The 22,116-nt window shown below is 43.3% G+C and overlaps 2 protein-coding genes across 2 annotated transcripts in view; both read right to left on the reverse strand.

Moving 5' to 3' along the window:
• LOC120019529 (gamma-aminobutyric acid receptor subunit rho-2-like) overlaps positions 1–17,367 on the reverse strand; it is a 34,041-nt gene extending 16,674 nt beyond the window's left edge. The window contains exons 1-3 of the mRNA XM_038962825.1: positions 17,249–17,367; positions 8,439–8,548; positions 4,168–4,235 (exon numbers count right to left, since the gene is read on the reverse strand). Coding sequence (XP_038818753.1) covers positions 4,168–4,235; positions 8,439–8,548; positions 17,249–17,367 — 297 coding nt within the window. The remainder of the gene's footprint in view (positions 1–4,167; positions 4,236–8,438; positions 8,549–17,248) is intronic.
• A 2,964-nt stretch (positions 17,368–20,331) lies between these two features.
• The window catches only part of ube2j1 (ubiquitin-conjugating enzyme E2, J1), a 31,606-nt gene continuing 29,821 nt past the window's right edge, over positions 20,332–22,116 (reverse strand). Inside the window, exon 8 of the mRNA XM_038963019.1 lies at positions 20,332–21,741. Coding sequence (XP_038818947.1) covers positions 21,475–21,741 — 267 coding nt within the window. The 3' untranslated portion in view covers positions 20,332–21,474. The remainder of the gene's footprint in view (positions 21,742–22,116) is intronic.

Here is a 22,116-nt window from a genome sequence, read left to right on the forward strand (position 1 = left end):
GTTGGCTACACGGCTGGAAATGGTTCAACTCTGAGACTATCGATCACTACAGAATAAGGGTGAAATTCTAGGCGACACGAATTACTAGTCTGCAGCTAGAAATTACGTATACCGACAACCGCCAAATCAACTATTCTATGAGAACATTTCTGAATGTTACTCTGAAGTATCCAGTCTAACCACCTACAACCACGAAAGACATTGTGACTTCTAGGAAAGTTAACCAGAGACTCTGATGAACTCTACAGGACGATCGAGGATTCCAACAGAGAAGACAACAACGACATACGGATGTAAATATATATACATTGCAATTATTCTCGATTGAGTGGCCATTCATGTGCAAAGGATTAGCATTTCAATGAATATAATTATAGACTGTGTGTAGTGAATCCATTTAGTCTTTCCCGCTCTCTCAGTCCCCACCCCGTTCCGTTGACTACCATGCTGTCATATCGGCTTAGCCCACTAGGGACTTTTCTATCATTGTTAGTAACCATTATCTACTGTTTGTTTGTTATGTAATGCTGTGTGATTATTTTGTTAGTTAGTAAAGAAATAATTAAGCAAATTTGTTTATTGCTGATTCATTATGGAAACCAGGGTTCATGCAGATAACCAAGAATTGTACAATGTTTGGAATGAGACTAATGAGGTAACAATTAATAATTCATAAATAGAAGACTAATTGATAAGATATGAAAATATCTGAAGTGTCGATTCGGGAAATAGAGACTCTATAAACATTTTCCCATGGTGCCCCGACTTCCTAATTAATTAAAGTTGACATTATTAGTTTAATAACGTAATAATAATTACACATAGAGAATTGATTTGATAAAATAACAGTCTTCACATTTAATGATAGTCACAGACACGATACAGTGCATTTGGAAAGAATTCAGACCCCTTGACTTTTTCCACATTTTGTTATGTTAAAGCCTTATTCTAAAATTTTCAGACCCTTTGATATGACACCGAAATTGAGCTCAGGTGCACCATGTTTCCACTGATCATCCTTGAGATGTTTCTACAATTTGATTGGAGTCCACCTGTGTTAAATTCCATTGATTCCAATTCCAGAGTTCCTCTGTGGAGATGGGAGAACCTTCAAGAAGGACAACCATCTGTGCAGCACCACCAATCAGGCCTTTATGGTAGAGTGGCCAGACGGAAGCCACTCCTCAGTAAAAGGCACGACAGCCTGCTTGGAGTTTGCCAAAAAGCACCCAAAGGACTCTCAGACCATGAGGCTGATGAAACCAAGATTGAACTCTTTGGCCTGAATGTCAAGCGTCACATGTGGAGGAAACCTGGCACCATCCCTTTGGTGAAGGCTGGTGGTGGCAGCATCATGCTGCAGAGATGTTTTTCAGCAGCAGGGACTGGGAGACTAGATGAACGAAGCAAAGTACAGAGAGATCCTTAATGAAAGGTCCTGAGCGCTCAGGACCTCAGACTGGGGTGAAGGTTCACCTTCCAACAGGACAACGACCCTAAGCACACAGCCAAGACAACGCAGCTGTGACTTCGGGACAAGTCTCTGAATGTCCTTGAGTGGCCCAGGCAGAGCCCGGACTTGAACCCGATCCAACATCTCTGGAGAGACCTGAAAATAGCTTTGCAGCGACACTCCCCATCCAACCTGACAGAGCTTGAGAGGATCTGAAGAGAAGAATGGGAGAAACTCCCCAAATACAGGTGTAGCGTCTTACCCAAGAAGACTCAAGGCTGTAATCGCTGCCAAAGGTGCTTCAACAAAGTACTGAGTAAAGGCTCTGAATACTTATGTAAATACGAGAAACCTGTTTCTGCTTTGTCATTATGGGGTATTGTGTGTAGATTGTGTGTAGAAACAATTTAATCCATTTTTGAATAAGGCTTTAAAATAACAAAATGTGGAAAAAGTCAAGGGGTCTGAATACCTTCCAAATGCACTGTATATGGATCTGTGCCATTTACTTTGAACTGGATTGTGCTTACAGCATGAGCAATCGTGAGTAGATGCGCTTGTTTTGAGATCAAAGCGAGAGCTGCATGAGCCAAGAGCACAAAACATGTACATTTCTAGATATCTTTGAAAAGTGAGTCGGGTAAAGAGCTTTTTCTTGTCTTAAAGGGGCAGTGTGTATTTTGAGACAGGCTTGAATAAGCTAAGTAGCCAATAGGCAGAGGGTAGCACAATATTTCCGATTCTCTGTATTAATGGTATGACAATAATAATGCATTTTATTTTGTAAAGTGGTTTCTTGCATCAAACAACACAACAGCATTATCTGTCACCAAGTGGATAAATAGGTTGATGTCAAGCCCTGTAAGTGTTTTTCAAAAGTGTCATGGAATGTAGGTCTACATTGAACAACACAAATTGGCTGCTACTGTAGGCTTAATGATAGAACAGCTATTTCCATGTTAAAATGTTATGGGATGCATTTTATCCATTGTTTCTGATGGTAGGCCACTCCGGTAGGCCTACATTATGATCAAATAGCCACAGTAGCCTACATGGCCACTGTTAAAACTAACTTAAAGTGGGTACAGCCTCAGTGTTCACAAAAAACGCGCGCTGGAAGTTTCACAGAATTTTCACAATGTTCACGTTTGCGCTCAACATTTGCCCAGAGAACAGCCTCAATTCGTCTTGACATGGACTCTATAGGATGCTGGCCCATGTTGACTTCAGTGCTTCCCACAGTTGTGTCAAGTTGGCTGGATGTCCTTTGGGTGGTGGACCATTCTTGATACACAAGGGGAAACCCAGCAGCATTGCAGTTCTTGACACACTCAAACCAGTGTGCCTGGCACCTTCTACCATACCCAGTTCACAGGCACTTATATATTTTGTCTTGCCCATTCACCCTCTGAATGGCACACATTCACAATCCATGTCTCAATTGTCTCAAGGCATAAAAATCCATCTTTAACCTGTCTCCTCCCCTTCATCTACACTTTTTTATGTGGATTTAACAAGTGACATCAATAAGGGATCATAGCTTTCACTTGGATTCACCTGGTCAGTCTGTCAAAGAAAGAGCAGGTGTTCCTAATGTTTTGTACACTCAGTGTATGTCCCTAGTATGAGCAGGGAACATATTATGTCCAGAGAGGGCAGTCAGAGTTGATATTAGTGATGATGAGACACATACAGTAATGACAGCTCTGGGTTAGAGGTTGCATTGGTCACACATATCCTTTTCCTTCCTCTCTGCTCCTTGATCTGTATATGTTACTAGGCAAAAGGGTCTATTTCATGCCGACTACGCCACTGTATCTACCACAGCAGATCATCCCCTTTTCCATTCACTTCACAGCATTACACTTAATATTAGATCAGTAATAACACAACTTGAAATAATGGCACCAATGAAGTAATCAGTACCTTTTGTCATTAAATACAATGTGTGTATAACATCACATTTGGACACATTCAACAAATATTAGTCCACTGTAACATTGCATAATGATATTAAAATGGTTGATACGGATGACGGAACCTTTGTCCTCCATCAGTCTGGCATTAAGGACAGTCATCGTCTGAAAGCAATAATTTGCCAGGTCTATTTTTATACAATTATATACAAACATTGAAATGCTCACATAGAGGCTTACAGAACATCAGGATGGCAGTTCGGCTCCAATTTATAGCTTAGGACAGCGGGCCCATGTAATTATATTACTGTGGTGGAACATGTGCATGGTCATTTGCAAGGTCATTTTGAAGACAAAACATCATTTTTAACACTGTGCTCCTATTATTTGGATTATCTGAGAATAAGAGATTAATAAGCATGACCAATATAATTAATTTGAGTTTATCAGCTCCAAAACAGTGCCCCCCCCCTCCCAAAACAGCTTCATAGTCTTATTTACTTATTAGCAGATTGTGAAGGATACGTTCATTTTCTTTGGTTCAATGGAAGTGGTGGGCTGCACAATCATTGATGTTACTGACTCTAAAATACTTGTATTTAACACTGATGGGTGTATCTTTATTTGTTATAGGAATGGCCAGCATCCCTACCCATTGCGTTCAGTAGTTGTTGAATTAAAACACTGTATCACAATGACCTCCTCAAATGTTCCACTGACCTGTAATAATAACGGTTAACGTTGACTTCATTGAAAGGTTATAAGGTTTCATGTTTGTATGATTATCAATTCACTTACCATGTCCACCTCTGATATACTGTCCAAACTCTCCACCTGAACATCCACCCCCACAGGGACAGCAGGGCCTGCAAAACAACATTCACAAGAACGAGATTATTTTCGTTCTTATTATTATATTTCTGACTATCAGTGGCATCATATTCAGGCCAACAGTGAGAGTCAAGGATTCAGCCTCAGGTGGAAAGACAGTTTCCCCTTGAGAGTAGCCATAATCACATAACATGATTTAGGGTAAGCTAGTATGAAACGTAACAATTCTACTTTCTCTTGGTAGATATACAGTGCAGTAAAAAAGTATGTGAACCCCTGCACAGTTTTCAAATGTTGTTGTGTTGAGTCTGAAATGTTGACACTTTCAATTGTTACCCTGTGAAGTAGGCTGTGTAGATCAGTAGAAAAACACATTGAATGTTTCAACATTTCAGACTAACACCACGAAATGTGAAAACTGTGCAGCACTATTCTACTGCACTAGTGTCGATTAAAAAAAAGAATCTCTGTCTGAGCTGACGTCTTAACTTGGATTTCCATGCCCCAGTATAGAGGCTCTGATATTTTCTCCATACTACTTCCTTGTTATCTCTAGTAGTTTACTTTTCCTTTGATCACTACCACAATCCCAGAAAGATTTGGTATTACACGGTATTACAGCTACAGATATCTTCAGCTCATTTTCTAAACCCTTTCATTTCAGTATTGAGGGCAATACCACACACTCATATGTCGAAGTATTCATTTGATTGAAGTGGATGAGTCATGAGTGATAGATTTGGGTTAGATTTTAGGATTTGCGAGGATATTGAATCCAAATAACTCCATATAAGGCCATGTATATTTTCACAGCACATACATCCTATGAATCAGTTCTATATGCAATTATATGGCACACAGTTTCATCCATCCCATGTTAAAGGTTCACATAAGAAGCGCAAGTAATGCATAATACATATTTGTGTGTTATGCATTGTGGGTAATGTCCTGATTGCCTGCCATTGTCTAATTAAGCAAGGCCCAAGGGGGTGTGGTATATGGCCAATATACCACGGACACATCGCGGAGTGCCTGGACACAGCCCTTAGCCGTGGTATATTGGCCACATACCACAAATCCCGAGGTGCCTTATTGCTATTATAAACTGGTTACCAACGTAATTAGAGCAGTAAAAATAAATGTATACGGTCTGATATACCCCGGCTATCAGCCAATCAGCCTTCAGGGCTCGAATCACCCAGTTTATAATCCGTGGTAGCTGCTGTAGTACCAGCCTCTGAACCCTCATGTAATCGCTAGTAACTAAAGCCTCATTTCACTCAGTCTCCCCTCGCCTGTTGCCTGGAAGAGAGGATATTAACTCATCGCCTTGTGCCAGCTGGGTGCGCTGTCATCCCTCACTCACACCATATGCCATCCATCAGATCCTAAACTGGGACCCAGGCACCAGCTCCCCTCCCAGAACCTGTGCGGACGATGCTGCCCGCCACACCTGCCAGCTGCTGGGAGAAATGCCTCCCACAGCCTCTACCCCTGTAATAGATAGAGCTTGCGGGGGATTGGGCTGTTATTGAAGAAAATGTTTATCTTTCATTCATAGTGATTACATGTGCTCTCTCCATCTTCTCCTCCTGCCATCGCGGAGCCACCGGTTATTTTGTAGAGGCTGTGGGAGATGTGATCTTGTAAAAAGACCACTGCTGAGAACAATCATTATGGGTCGTTATGGGGTCCGGTCCAGAGGATGGAGCACTGTGGGTTTGACCTTTTCACAGTGCGTTTGACCTCAAGTTAAATTCATATCAGTTTCCCTGTTCTCCTAGCAGTTACTTGTTTGTTAGAGCTCTCTTAAAACATATTCTGATGATACAAATCTGAAATGTTCAATCAGAGCCATACAATGTATGATCATACAACTGATCAGATCACAGCTCTGTGTGATCGAGAACGTCCTCTGAAATGTTCTGAACTATTCAGTCTCTTCATAGAGTGGGACCTTAGTACGGTCTGGTAAACAGTTGTCAGTGGGGCACACAAGTTAAAAAAATCCATGGTCTGTGCCGATTGATTGAGTCATCAAGAATGTCTCTGTTAGAAGTGAACATGACAGAGGAAGCTATTCCTCAGACAGCATAAAGGCTTCAAAGATGATTACACAGAAATAACAGAAACACAACAAAAGAAATATGAACACAACCCCCCCCATGGAAAATAGGTTGATCAGCAGCATTTCATCAGTCTGTTTTCTCATACACAGGACAACCGCTAGCAATCCGAATCTCTGCACAGCAAAATGATGTAACCTTTCCGTAAAATACCAGCAGATCAGCAAAGATCACCAAATCTGTCTTAAGACCTTAAATAGACATGACATGAATGCTCAACGGGGGGAAAAAGCCCTTATCTATTTCACATAATGACACTGGAGTGCTTCTCCTTTGAGCAATTGTAAATCAACTATTGGTAGCACTGGCCAGATTAAGGCTAGCCTAGGCCCATGCATTAGACACTGCTGCTCACTGCTGAAAGAAATCCCAAAGATGGAATGGCTTTGGTGGATTTTCTTCAATATCATAGGAATAAAATTGGGGGGGGAAACAAGCTATCTCTGTAACGCAAATTTGATTAAATGGTGGTTCCATGTGGCTCAGTTGGTAGAGCATGGTGCTTGCAACACCAGGGTTGTGGGTTTGATTCCCACAGGGGACCAGTATGTAAATGTACACACTCACTACTTACTGTAAGTCGCTTTGGACAAGAGCGTCTGCTAAAACGTCAAATTAAGCCATGACAGGTCTTCACACGCCTAGGATGTTTTTTTAATTGGAAAATTATTAAAATACTTTGTTTTTATACTTACATTTATAGGTAAAAACGGGAAATTTGAACTTGCTGTGCTGTATGACAAATATGACATTCACTGCAACAGCAAATCTCCATGTCTCTGTATCCTAACGTTGTTCAGACGGTGGATTTTCAAACAGAAACCAATCAGAAACCAAACATCCAAGGATCCACAGAATGGAATATTCCTGGTAGCTTTGTGCAGACAACTGGCATGGAAATAAAAGTGAATCTTCTTTTCTCTGCTATTTATAAAAGTTGAAATGGTAATTGAGCAGCAGGGGTTCCCTACAGTCGTAACCTGAAACACATGGGAACAGCTCTAACCTTTATACTGGGGATATTTACAGCCTTATCCCCATAAAGGCCTTCCCACCGGCAGAGCACCGTATGCATAATGCAAAACCTCACATACTCGCTGTCGCTGGAAAAAAAACGACATTTGCACAGCCCTAATTCTAAACAAACAATTAATTTTTATCTCTCTGTGAAAATTATGCCACACAAAGCTGTTCATTGTGTGCAATGGGACAATGCAGTTGCTCCTTCCCAGTGGGATTTCTCTGATTGTGTTTTGGGCTGTTTTCCTCCACCCTTGTGTGGAAAGAGACTTCATGCTGGCACGCCACAATATCACACAGATAACATTCCCCCAGTGAGCGGGGAGCGGCTGTGTAAGAGGCTTTCACTGTACGCCTGCATCCGTTTGAAGCTAGGGAAGAAAACCTAGCCACCGCTATACATCTCCCACCCAAATTAATACAGACAGTTATCACAGGCTTACACAAGTCAACTTTTCATAATGTTTGTATAAGACAGACAATTTGAATCTCCCAAAGCTCTCTATTCTGGGACACGAGGCTGTGTCTGCGTGTCCGTTTACAGATACACTGAAGGGTTTTATGTAGGATCCTCTATTTGAAATTCTTAGTGTCTGAGCTGCCACTCAAGTTCAGCATCCCATTTTATGCTTTTCAAAAGCTCCTCCTATACTTGCCGCCTTACACTTTGGTAAACATGTCAAAACAGGTGTGGATACCAGAAGAATTCATTCTCAAAGTGTCATATCTAACTAGCTCCTGTGTGTATTGATATGATGAGACTACTTTTTCACACAGATGTACGTTCTCTGCTGGATATGCCATTCAAGATCTAAACCAGAGTAGCACAACTCCAGTCCTCAAGGGCCACAATCTTGCTGTTTTTTTTCATTCCACACTGGCACTTAATTAATGTTCAGAGACATTCATTGGTTGCCCAGAGAGGGCACAAGAAGTACAAATATGGAAACAGTCATACACTGCGGCCCTCAAGGAACAGTTTTGCCCCCCTGATCTGAACAGTGATATCAGGGCCCCTTTGCCGGGTTTAGAGGGCTCTGGTTTCTACTTTCGTTAAATCAGTCAACAAGCTGTTTAGAACCAGGTCCTTACCTGCAAAGGCTGGTCTCATGGTGAAATCATGGTCATCCACTCGCAGCAGGTTGTCTGTCTTCAATTTGCGAGATTTGGTGTTGTCAACCATCCTTTTTCCAGTCAGGGGACTGCAAAAGAAAACGGCAATCAATAGGCTACTTCTGAAAATATTGATGGATAACAGTTATCTGTCTCCATCCAGTCCTTAATCCTTACAGAGAACCACCCAACCACCTTTAAAATGACCTTCAAACCACAACAGTCAGATTATGAAAGGAACAGGGCGCGGTTTCCCAAAAGCATCTTAAGGTTAAGGTTATCGTTAGAACCTTCACAAGAGCATCTTTACATTTTCGAGACGTTTCCCAAAATGGTCTTTATTGGCCTAACGTTGCACTTGAAATCGCTCCTTAGCTGACTCCGGCCTCAGACCACTCGTGGAACAAGTGCGCCGTTAGATCACTGTTCGACCCTCTCGCGTCACTTTACACACAATATCCGCTAAACATAGAATGAAGATGTTTCTATGTGATCGCCGAAAATGTCATAGCCAGTTGCCTTAGACCACCACACTCCCAAGTGGCTCAGCGGTCTAAGGCACTGCATCTCAGTCCTAGAGGCATCACTACAGACCCTGGTTTGATCCTTGGCTGTATCACAACCGGCCGTGATTGGGAGTCCCATAGGCCGGCGCACAATTGGCCCAGCGTCGTAAATAAGAATTTGTCCTTAACTGAATTGCCTAGTTAAATAAATATATAAAATGTTAGCAATATTATATACAAGCAAAGCATGGATAGGCCTACATTTCTTAAATAAAAATCGAGATAACCTAATTATATAATAGCAAGATTATTAGGCTAAATATTGACATCACGTTCATGTATGTGCAATCGACAGACCTACCCAACCTGGTCCCAGAGCATTTCGTATTATTCTGTACGTAAATCCTAGATTGACTAGATGTTCAGGAGTCTTATGGCTTGGGGGTAGAAGCTGTTTAGAAGCCTCTTGGACCTAGACTTGGCGCTCCGGTACCGCTTGCCGCTTGACTAGGGTGGCTGGAGTCTTTGACAATACTCAGGGCCTTCCTCTGACACCGCCTGGTATAGAGGTCTTGGATGGCAGGAAGCTTGGCCCCAGTGATGTACTGGGCCGTTCGCACTACCCTCTGTAGAGCCTTGCGGTCAGAAGCCGAGCAGTTGCCATACCAGGCAGTGATGCAACCAGTCAGGATGCTCTCGATGGTGCAGCTGTAGAACCTTTTGAGGATCTGAGGACCCATGCCAAAACTTTTCAGTCTCCTGAGGGGAATAGGTTTTGTCGTGCCCACTTCACGACTGTCATGGTGTGCTTGGACCATGTTAGTTTGTGGGTGATGTGGACACAAAGGAACTTGAAGCTCTCAACCTGCTCCACAGCAGCCCCGTCGATGAGAATGGGAGCGTGCTTGGTCCTCTTTTGCCTGTAATCCACAATCATCTCCTTTGTCTTGATCACGTTGAGGGAGAGGTTGTTGTCCTGGCACCAAATGGCCAGGTCTCTGACCTCCTCCCTATAGGCTGTCTCGTTGTTGTCGGTGATCAGGCCTACCACTGTTGTGTCATCGGCAAATTTAATGATGGTGTTGGAGTCGTGCCTGGCCGTGCAGTCATGAGTGAACAGGGAGTACAGGAGGATGCTGAGCACCCACCCCTGAGGGGCCCCTGTGTTGAGTATCAGCGTGGCGGATGTGTTGTTACCTACACTTACCACCTGGGGGTGGCCCGTCAGGAAGTCCAGGATCCAGTTGCAAAGGGAGGTATTTAGTCCCAGGGTCCTTAGCTTATTGATGAGCATTGAGGGCACTATGGTGTTGAACGCTGAGCTGTAGTCAATGAATAGCATTCTCACATAGGTGTGGGAAAGGGCAGTGTGGAGTGCAATAGAGACTGCATCATCTGTGGATCTGTTGGGGCGGTATGCAAATTGGAGTGGGTCTAGGGTTTCTGGGATGATGGTGTTGATGTGAGCCATGACCATCTTTTCAAAGCACTTCATGGCTACAGACGTGAGTGCTACGGGTCGGTAGTCATTTAGGCAGGTTACTTTAGTGTTCTTGGGCACAGGTGGTCTGCTTAAAACATGTTGGTATTACAGACTTGGCCAGGGAGAGGTTGAAAATGTCAGTGAAGACACTTGCTAGTTGGTCAGCGCATGCTCGCAGTACACGCCCTGGTAATCCGTCTGGCCCTGCGGCCTTGTGAATGTTGACTTGTCTAAACATCGGCTGCGGAGAGCGTGATCACACAGTCTTCCAATACAGCTGGTGCTCTCCTGCATGTTTCAGTGCTATTTGCCTCGAAGCGAGCATAGAAGTAGTTTAGCTCGTCCGGTAGGCTCGTGTCATTGTGCAGCTCCCGGCTGTGCTTCCCTTTGTAGTCTGTAATGGTTTGCAGGCCCTGCCACATCCGAGGAGCGTCAGAGCCGGTCTAGTACGACTCAATCTTAGTCCTGTATTGACCCTTTGCCTGTTTGATGGTTCGTCGGAGGGCATAGCGCAATTTCTTATAAGCTTCCGGGTTAGAGTCCCGCTCCTTGAAAGCAGCAACTCTAGCCTTTAGCTCAGTGCGGATGCTGCCTGAAATCCATGGCTTCTGGTTGGGGTATGTACGTACGGTCACCGTGGGGACGACGTCATCGATGCACTTATTGATGAAGCCAATGACATATGTGGTGTACTCCTCAATGCCATTGGAGGAATCCCAGAGCATATTCCAGTCTGTGTTAGCAAAACAGTACTGTAGCTTAGCATCTGCTTCATCTGACCACTTTTTTATTGATCTAGTCACTGGTGCTTCCTGCTTTAATTTTTGCCTGTATGCAGGAATCAGGAGGATGGAATTATGGTCAGATTTGCCAAATGGAGGGTAAAGGTGGTCCAGAGTTCTTTTCCCTCTGGTTGCGCATTTCGATTACTGGCCCAAAGATCTAACCACTAAGCTACCTGCCGCTCCACAGTCATAGGTCCATCTCTATCGGGAAACCGAGCTCAGAATGAATAAGTGTAAGAACACAGACTTTACAACACAGGTGTGACTTTTTAAAAAATATGATCAATTAGCAGGAATTCTGAAACCAAGATATGGATGTTGCGCAATGGATGAAACAGCAATGGAAGTTATGTTAACATTCCTGGGCCAGGTTTCCTGATAGTGATTGAATTTAGGTTTACTAGTGTTTAAACGATGCGTCTTTCCAGACTGGTCTCATAGACTAGATGTAACACAGTAAACGTCAATCCGGGACACTCAAATTAGCATGATGTTATGTTTAGTGTGGTTACATAAGATATAAGGTTACCTAAGGTAAAAAGAAAAAGACGGTGATTGGTTAGTCTGACTCTGGATGGATGGACAGACAGACGGGCAGGCATATAATGCAAATGTCTAGGAATCCAAAGGTTGTGTTTTCAAATTTCATCCTGGGCAACTACTTACTGCTACTTAGTGTGTTAGCTAATGCTTGCCACAACATGTCAGAATTTGTAACATTTCATATGTTTAGAAATGTTGTAACATTTCGCTAAATTGTAACATATCATACGAATTGTAATTCGTAACATACCATACAAAATGGATGATCCACACATTAATAGGAGGGCAAAAAAGCATCTAATGACGTACTTAGCTGTTCTACAAGTAGTCTGAGGCAGGCGTTAGATTACGAGCGTTGTCAAGTACGCCGTTAATAACGATGGTTTTAGGAAACAGCTCTGAGATTTAGCGATGTTCTGACGATGAACTTAGCCTTAAGATGCTTTTGGGAAACCGGGCCCTGTTCTTAAAAAAACATTATTTCTGTCATGTTCAAGGTGTGGTGCCAGGTGTTTTTATCAGCATTGAAACTTGAGCTTGGCTGTTTATGGGCCATTTGTCTGCATGAGCAGAACTGCAATGTGTGTGGGTGTGTGTGCCCTCAGAGAATCAAGAGAAACATGCTTTGCTGTCAAAGTGAGTTTATCTAACCCACATGATACGTTTGTCGTTTGAGAATAACATGGGTGGAAGTTCGTTTCCATACTCTGTAAACATTATATGTTCTGTGGGTATAAAGTTAAGGGAAGACAGGGAAGACTGTTCCGAACAGACCCCGATCTATTTAGGCATTTTGCACCTATGCCAGTTTCAAGGGCAGGAGCGGACTGGCCATCTGGCATTTCAAGCAAATGCCAAATGGGCTGGTCATATTTTTAGCCCAAGAGGGCATGTCTAACTTGGATTTGTAGCTCAAAATTTGGTTTAGGCTAATAATGAGAGCCTCATGGAAAGAATTGGGCCTGTGTTGGGGCCGCGGGGGGAGGGAAATGGGCCGGTGTGGGAGCGTCAAAGAAAGGGCCGGTGAGTTAGGAATGCCAGGGCCGATATCTGGTCCCAGTCCGCCTCTGTTCAAGGCTCTCCCAAAATAGAAGGGGTTGCAATTATTGAGTAAATGGAGGCAAATTAGGCCATCAGACAACCAATTAGACCGTGCCAGCCTTTGCAGTGTATACAGGTATGCACACTTGGTGTTTGTGCTTTTGCACAATTAACCCTTGTATTGTCTTAAGGGTAAAAATGACCAGCCACTATGTTTAACAGCAGAGAAAACTCCCTAAATTATATTTTTTCAACTTGAAATTTGATGACTTTTCCTAGAGTGACCGAAAAATTTGAAAAAGTGAAACATTGCCTTTGTTCATATTTCCATGAAAGCTGTACACCACCAGGGTACAAAGATTGCCTTAGGGTTTTTGACCCGGCAGTTATAAAAAAATTTACACACCACAAAAACACAAAGACACACACACACACACACACACACACACACACACACACACACACACACACACACACACACACACACACACACACACACACACACACACACACACACACACACACACACACACACATTGTGTGCTACTTGATTGAACTCAGACAAAACTAAAACTTTAATGTGCATGTGCAGCATCTCCCCTCCCTGACCCCACACGACTCAAGTTCACAGACAAAATAAAAACAATTTCAGGCAAAATAAACATTTATTGAAAGCATTGTTTACTAATGGGGAATGCAGTCAGAGGCTATAAAGGTGCTGCAGATGACAGTCCCCCCAGTTCTCTCTTTGCTGAAGCCATGAGTGCACGTACAGGTCGTAGATCAGATTGTTTCAGATGTCCAGGAGGAAGAAGAGAACAATGATTTAGAAGAGGAGGAGGTATCTGAAGAAGAAGATGGGGAAGAATACAACCCAGAGCATGACGCATCATCTTCAGATGAAGAAGAAATCCCCAAAGCTGAAAGAGAGACATTTTTGTCAAAGAGCAGCAAAATAACATGGTCCTTGTCACCATATGACAACCAGGGCAGGATGGCAGCACAAAATGTCATAAGGATGACCCCAGGGCCCACAAGACATGCAGTGGCCCATGCCCAGGACATCGCCTCAACATTCTACATGTTCATCACACCAGCCATCGAAGAAATCATCCTGGAGATGACAAATTTGGAGGGTTTCCGTAAATATGGAGACAACTGGAAAGGGATGGATGAGATTGACCTGCGTGCCTACATAGGGCTGCTAATCTTAGCGGGTGTGTATAGGTCCCGAGGCGAGGCTACATGTAGTCTCTGCGATGCAGAGAGTGGAAGGCCAATTTTCCGTGCTACGATGCCATTGAAAGTCTTTCACACTTTCTCAAGAATGTTATGTTTTGATAACCATGAGTCAAGACCTGCAAGAAGTGTGAGAGATAAACTGGCGGCCGTAAGAGAGGTCTGGGAGAATGGGTGGAGCGTCTGCCATACCTTTACAACCCTGGGCCTGAAGTAACAGTGGATGTGTAACGGTCATCTGTTGAAGAAGGTGTGGACCAAAGTGCAGCGTGGTAAGTGTTCATGCTTTTTATTGAAACTGAACACTAATAACAAAATAACAAAGAGAATAACCGAAACAGTCCTGTCAGGTGCAAAACACTAAACAGAAAATAACTACCCACAAAGCATAGGTGGAAAAAAGCTACCTAAGTATGGTTCTCAATCAGAGACAACGATAGACAGCTGCCTCTGACAGCCAAACACAAAGAAATACAAAACATAGACAATGAACATAGAATTCCCACCCAAATCACACCCTGACCAAACCAAAATAGAGACATAAAAAGCTCTCTACGGTCAGGGCGTGACAGGATGAGCAACTGGTTCCATTCAGAGGTACATTTTTATTTTCAAATCTGTAATGATTTTCAGTGTTAATTTTATTATGTATTGCTGTAATATCCTTGATTTATGTGATTGTTTTCTGTGACACTAATACTAATTACTGATAGTAATCTCTTTTGTCAAAAGGTCACTGTCCTTTCCGGCAGTATATGCCCAGCAAGCCAGCAAAGTATGGGATCAAGATATGGGTGGCCTTTGACACACAATCCAGCTAAGCTTGGAAGATGCAAGTCTGCACAGGGAAACCGACCACCGGAGGCCTGGAGAAGAACCAGCGGATGAGGGTTGTGCTTGATATGACAGATGGACTGAGGGGGCACAATGTCACGTGTGACAATTTCTTCACCTCTTATGAACTCAGCCAGCAGCTCCTGAAGAGGAAGATCACCATGGTTGGCACAGTTAGAAAGAACAAGCCTGAGCTCCCCCCTGCACCCCTCGCAACAAGGGGGAGAGAGGCCTTCTCATCAAAGTTTGCCTTCATCCCCACCACCACTCGAGTTTCTTACCTCCCAAAGAGGGTCAAGAATGTGGTCCTCCTGAGCACACTGCACAAAACGGTTGAGATCCGTGATCGTGAGGACAGGAAGCCAGCCATCATCCTGGACTACAACCACAACAAAGGAGGCGTGAACAACCTGGACAAGGTGATTGGAACTTACAGCTGCAGGAGGATGACTGCCCCCTGGCCTCTGGTCATCTTCCATAACATCATTGATGTGTCCTCATACAATGCCTTTGTGATATGGAACAAGATCAACCCTACCGGTGGATGCCTGATAAGCGGAACAAGAGATGGGTGTTCCTGGAGCAGCTGGGAAAGGCACTTGTAACCCCACACATTCAAAGAAGGGAGCGCCTCCCCCGCACAGCAGCCTCTGCAGCGCTTGTGAAAGCTGTTCAGAGGGCTGAATCTTGTCCTGATCCACCTGAGACTGCAGCTGGGGCAGGCAAGAGGAGGAGATGCCAATTCTGCCCCCCAAAGAAGGACTGTAAAACAATACTATGTGCTGCACATGGGAGAAATACATCTGCAAAGTCCATGCACACACACTTGCATACTGTCCTACGTGTGCTAATTAGAGTTGATTGATTTATGTTCTTCACGTTTTTGTTTTGTATCTATTATCTTATTTTATTCTTATTTATTGTTGTTGTTTATACACCTTGTGGGTGGGGGCAATGGTTAAAAAATGGGAGAAGACTAGTATTTTGTAGTTGAATTCCTCATTGTACAGTATATAAGAATATATCACTATGTTGCCAAAAAAGTTGAAGACTGTTATTATTTCCCATCAATAAAATGCATTCAAAACACCTTTCTGCACATTTCTGCTACTTTCTTAGGCTATACAAGTGCTATCTCTTGCTAAAAAAAGTAATGTTCACACCTATGCAGTACCTTTAGCAATAATAATAATAATAATAAACCTCTACTTCAGCAAAGAAAACAATTATGACGGGTGTGTCGTAATAAAAACGAGTGATGTCCACTGATTTAAATGCAGTCTTTTTGCGTTGTGAAGAGGGAATACCCAGATATTCACAAAGTTTGTGATGAATGACAGGTTGTTTCTTCATGCAAAATAGATTTGGGGTTTAAAATTCAATTAAGCTGCTTTATTTTAGGGGTTTAGTGAAGGTGGGCATTTTTTACCCTTAGAACAAGGGGAGTATACAGCATGTTAAGACTACTAATAAGACTACTAATATACAGCATGTTAAGACTAATAATGAACACACATTTTCCCCTGGGGACCTCCACTTCATGCTATAGGGGTTGATTTGTAATTATAATCCTATAACTGTCTACTGGACAAAAATGTCTCATGTTATAACTCAATATACAAGAATAACATAATTGGTTAGTTACTTGTAATACAGCAGGGGATCCTGAGAACCCGATTAATCCACTGTCCCCATGGAACTGTTAAATCTGTTAAATCTTGCAGATTACATGAACCATGTTCTGCCCTTACTGTAGCCTACTTCAAGTGCATTTGAGAGCTTTGTGTCATTGAACAGCCTCACAGTGGGATCACCTCTCATTTCACAGATACGATTATTAACAATGACGGAACACATCACTGGTCACAACCGTCAGTGAAGCATGATGCAGAATAATGATGACAAGTTCAGATGAATGGCATGGATGATGACACTTGCAGATAGTGATGATTCATGACATCTCTGCTCATGCAGGGTCCATCCATTGATTGCATCCGTCCATCATATGCGCACTGCGCTCTGGATCATCTTTACGCACGGGCACCGTGCGTGTTCGAGTCGAGACTACCCCACGAAGGCTAATATTTACATACAATCTCCGTGTTAACGACTAGAACGGGGTTAACATTACTGAAACGAGCCATAAATAATTTTCAATGTAACAAATGTAGTCGAATAAATAGCCCAGTATTAGGCTACATCAAACGGAACGTAGGGTTCCACAATTGTGGAATTTAACCAAATAAACAAAGAGGATGGCATGAAGACCTCCAGTTGTTTTAAAGTGCAAACGAAAGAGTGAAAGAAGGAAACACATTTGGATGGACTCTCAAAAAGGGTAAGGATCCAGGTACTTACGCGCCATGCTTGTAAGATTCCACCGCCCCGGACCACCGCCTTTTCCTACTTTTGTGCTTTCGGCATTCCCCGATAAGTATCAAGCAAAAAAGTAAGAACAAAAACTTAATATAAGGCATTATGTGTGAAAACTCAAAAGTCTTCGAATGAGTGAAGCGATCCCTTTAATCCACGTCCGCAATGGTTTGAGCATTGTAGCATATTTTGTTCCCAAGCATTGTAGTGAGGCAGTTTGCCGGTTGAATAAGTAACAACGACTGATATGTTTACGAGGCCAAGCGGCTTGTCCCGCTTATTGCTCCCTGATTGGTCCACGGTCTACAGTGGTTGGTTTCCAAGCGCTCTGAACCAAGGCACCGCGCGCAGCTTCAGCAACAGCTCTAGTTTAGCTACGGTATAATGACATGACCACATTCCAGGGTGTCAGTGTGAAGTTGATTGGCAACCTTTTCACGGTGGGAAGACGTTTACATGACACAGGGAATCCTCGATCAACTGATGTAAGGATTCCCACAGCTGTCTGGCGCTTCCCGAAAAACCAAAACGTAGATATATGGCGCCTGTTCTTATTAAACCTCTCAGTAACAACTCAGATAGCACTATGCATGTAACTATAATATAACAGGCCTGGAATCAAGTATCATATCAACAGCAAGTGCATATCCTAATATACAGTGCATTCGGAAAGTATTCAGACCCCTTCACTTTTTCCACATTTTGTTACTGTTGCAGCCCTATTCTAAAATTGATTAAATTAAATATTTTCCTCATCAATCTACACACAATACCCCATAATGACAAAGTGAAAACAGGTTTTTAGAAATGTTTGCAAAAACCCCTGAAAAATACATTAATTACATAAGTATTCAGATACTTTGAGATTCAAAACTGAGCTCAGTTGCATCCTGTTTCCATTTATCACCCTTGGGATGTATCTACAACTTGATTGGAGTCAACCTGTGTTAAATTAAATTGATTAGACATGATTTGGAAAGGCACACACCTGTCTATATAAGGTCCCACAGTTCACAGGAAATGTCAGAGCAAAAACCAAGCCATGAGGTTGAAGGAATTGTCTGTAGAGCTCAGAGACAGGGTGGTGTAGAGGCACAGATCTGGGGAAGGGTACCAAAACATTTCTGCAGCATTGAAGGTCCCCAAGAACACAGTGGCCTCCTCCGTTCTTAAATGGAAGAATTTTTGAACCAACAAGACTCTTCCTAGAGCTGGTCGCCTGGCCAAACTGAGTAATCGGGGGAGAAGGGCCTTGGTCAGGGAGGTAACCAAGAACCCGATGGTCACTCTGACAGAGCTCCAGAGTTCCTCTGTGGAGACAGGAGAAACTACCAGAAGGACAACCATCTGCGCAGCACCACCAATCAGGCCTTTATGGTAGAGTGGCCAGACGGAAGCCACTCCTCAGTAAAAAAGCACGACAGCACGCTTGGAATTTGCCAAAAGGGACCTAAAGGATTCTCAGACCATGAGAAACAACATTCTCTGGTTTGATGAAACCAAGATTAAACTCTTTGGCCTGAATGCCAAGCGTCACGTCTGGAGGAAACCTGGCACCATTCCTACGGTGAAGCCTGGTGGTGGCAGCATCATGCTGTGGGGATGTTTTTCAGTGGCAGGGACTGGGATACTAGTCAGGATCGAGGGAAAGATGAACAGAGCAAAGTAGAAAACCTTTGATGAAATCCTCCTCCAGAGCGCTCAGGACGTCAGACTGGGGCGAAGGTTCACCTTCCAACAGGACAACAACCCTAAGCAACCAGCCAAGACAACGCAGGAGTGCCATTGGGACACGTCTCTGAATGTCCTTGAGTGGCCCAGCCAGAGCCCGGACTTGAACCCGATCGAACATCTCTGGAGACCTGAAAATGGCACCATCCCTACGAGAGATTCAAGTTCCTTGGTGTCCACATCACCAACGATCTATCATGGTCCAAACACACCAAGACAGTCGTGAAGAGGGCACGACAAAACCTTTTCCCCCTCAGGAGACTGAAAAGATTTGGCATGGGTCCTCAGATCTTCAAAAAGTTCTACAGCTGCACCATTGAGAGCATCCTGACCGGTTGAATCACCGCCTAGTATGGCAACTGCTCGGCCTCTGACCGCAAGGCGCTACAGAGGGTAGTGTGTATAGCCCAGTACATCACTGGGGCCAAGCTTCCTGGAATCCAAGACCTATATAATAGGCGGTGTCAGAGGAAAGCCCATAAAATTGTCAGAGACTCCAGTCACCCAAGTCAGACTGTTTTCTCTGCTACCGCACAGCAAGCGGTACCGGAGCACCAAGTCTAGGACCAAAAGGCTGCTTAACAGCTTCATAGTCACTTCACCCCTACCTACATGTACAAATCCCCTCTGACCTGTACCCCCGCACACTGACTTGGTACCGGTACCCCCTGTATATAGCCTCGTGATTGTGTTCCTTTTTATCATTTTTTTTACTTTAGTTTATTTGGTAAATATTTTCTTAACTCTCCTTGCACAGCACGGTAAAGTCTACACTTGTTGTATTCGGCGCATGTGACAAAGTTTGATTTGAAAATAGCTGTGCAGCGACACTCCCCATCCAACCTGACAGAGCTTGAGAAGATCTGCAACGAATGGGAGAAACTCCCCAAATACAGGTGTGTCAGGCTTGTAGTGTCAAACCCAAGAAGACTTGAAGCTTTAAATCGCTGCCAAAGGTGCTTCAACAAAGTACTGAGTAAAGGGTCTGAATATTTATATAAATGTGTCATATAAGTAAATTTGCAAGCATTTCTAAAAACCTGTATTGCTTTGTCATTATGTGGTATTGTGTGTAGATCAATGAGGAAAAAAACGATTGAATACATTTTAGAATAAGGCTGAAACGTAACAAAATGTCCAAAAGTCAAGGTCTGAATACTTTCCGAATGCACTGTACATATTTTAAAGAACTTACTGGATGATGAAATCTGATCCTTTATGTGTACATGTGTTTCAACGCTCTCCAGATTACTTAATGGCTTGAGCAGAGATGGATAACTAAGTGTTACTTTCAGCCATCCGTCATGACACAGAAAGAAATAAGACTGACACAGAAAAAAAATTCCAAGGCATTTATTTTCTGATACAATGTTCAAACCTAATGTATGGTTTAAATACAGTCTAAAAAGATGGAGAGATGTCTAAATTACATCTTGAGACATGAATCAAGCGGTCTTACATGTTTCAAACTTAGAGAGGCCCTATTCTGGTCATTTTATTTGCCTGGAAGTAAAATGTGCACACAACATTTAAACCTCTCCATTAGTCCCCAATCCCATTTCTTTTGAGGACTTCAAAATATAAGCTATAGTCGTACAGTCTCTTATAATCTCCCTTTCCTTTAAGCTCATGAAATTGAGTGACAAGGAGTTGGCAAGAGAGCAGAAACAGACTGGCACTCAGGCTATAAGATTGACAGACAAGAGTATGTATACTAACTAGGTTGTATCTGCTATTGCAAAGTAGGAACAGCCAGAGCATTGGCTAGGCAGTCAGATATGTAAACGACATAACAGTTGAGCAGAAATTGTTAGCATCTTATCTGTATACAAAATGGTAATCATATTGCTTCCCTTTGCACAATTAAATAATAATTTTGAGACAAACAATTTAATAGCCTTCATTGTTTACATGTTATATGACACAGCATTGTCTTGTTTAAATATTGAGAGCAATCAGCAATTTCTATGATAAACAGATGCCTGACTAATTAAAAAAGGAGAACTAGAGCAGACCTGGGTTCAAATATTATTTGAAATAATTTCACATACTTTATCTGTGGTTGCTTGAGCTTGCCTGGCTACATATTCCAAAACAAAAAACAACTGGCATTCCAGGGAGGCTAGAGCAAAAACAAAAGTATTTGAAAGATTTTAAATAGTATTTGAACCCAGGTCTGATACAGTGTCTCTCCATTGGGGAGGTTTGGATACAATACTCCCATTCTAAAAAATGTAATACACTCTAGAGTCAATTCAAAGTAATAGAAGACACCTTGGGAGGTGTTGTGGTGGTGAGTCAACCCCATCCTCCACAGGAATGCAAGTTACCCTCATTGTAAACCAAGCCGTCTTCGAAGCCCACGGTAAAGAGAAAGTCAGTTTGTTGCCAGCTAGGGTGTCAGGTCAGGTGATAGGAGGGGCGGTTGACTCACTCGACTCAGGGGGGTGGTGGGGCTGGGGAGGTTAAGGTTAGTTTTGTCACAGCTCGTAGTCAAACTTGTACTCGTTGGTCAGGTAGACCCTGCGGAAGATGAGGGCAGCCAGGAGCAGGGCGAGCACCACGATGAGCACCACAGAGCCCGTATGGCTGGTGTCCTGAGGAGGGTGGGGGGTGGCGGTGTGGGGGAAAGTGGGCCTGCTGGGGGGCTCTATCTGGTCTCTCTGTTGCTGCTGGGCCCGGCGCTGGTGGGTGCTGGGGGCTGGGGGACTCGTCTCCTCCTCACTGGGAGGTGGAGCCGCCTCGGCCTGCAGGGAGCACAGCATAGCATATACAGGATCAGACAGTGGACCAACACACACACTGCATGAACACACACACTTTGGGCCATCTTTCTAGAAGCACATCGTTTTTTCCCACCACCAGAGACATGGTGTTACTTCACAGCAAAACGTGTTTAATTCATGAGCTTCTCAGCAAATGTGCATATTGGTTAACAGTTGGTCTTGGGAATAACACTTAAGTTGCAGCCATGAAAATACACTAAGGTCATAGCAACTAAAAAGGCTACCGTTGATTGTTTTGAAGGGGGAACAGTCTTATTTAAAGTTGCTTTAAAGGTGATGACTAAACAGAGAGCAATAGGGCACAGCTCAGGTTTTACACAGAGAGCAAGGCAGACC

Source organism: Salvelinus namaycush, chromosome 24 (assembly GCF_016432855.1).
Source record: "Salvelinus namaycush isolate Seneca chromosome 24, SaNama_1.0, whole genome shotgun sequence".
NCBI lineage: Eukaryota > Metazoa > Chordata > Actinopteri > Salmoniformes > Salmonidae > Salvelinus > Salvelinus namaycush.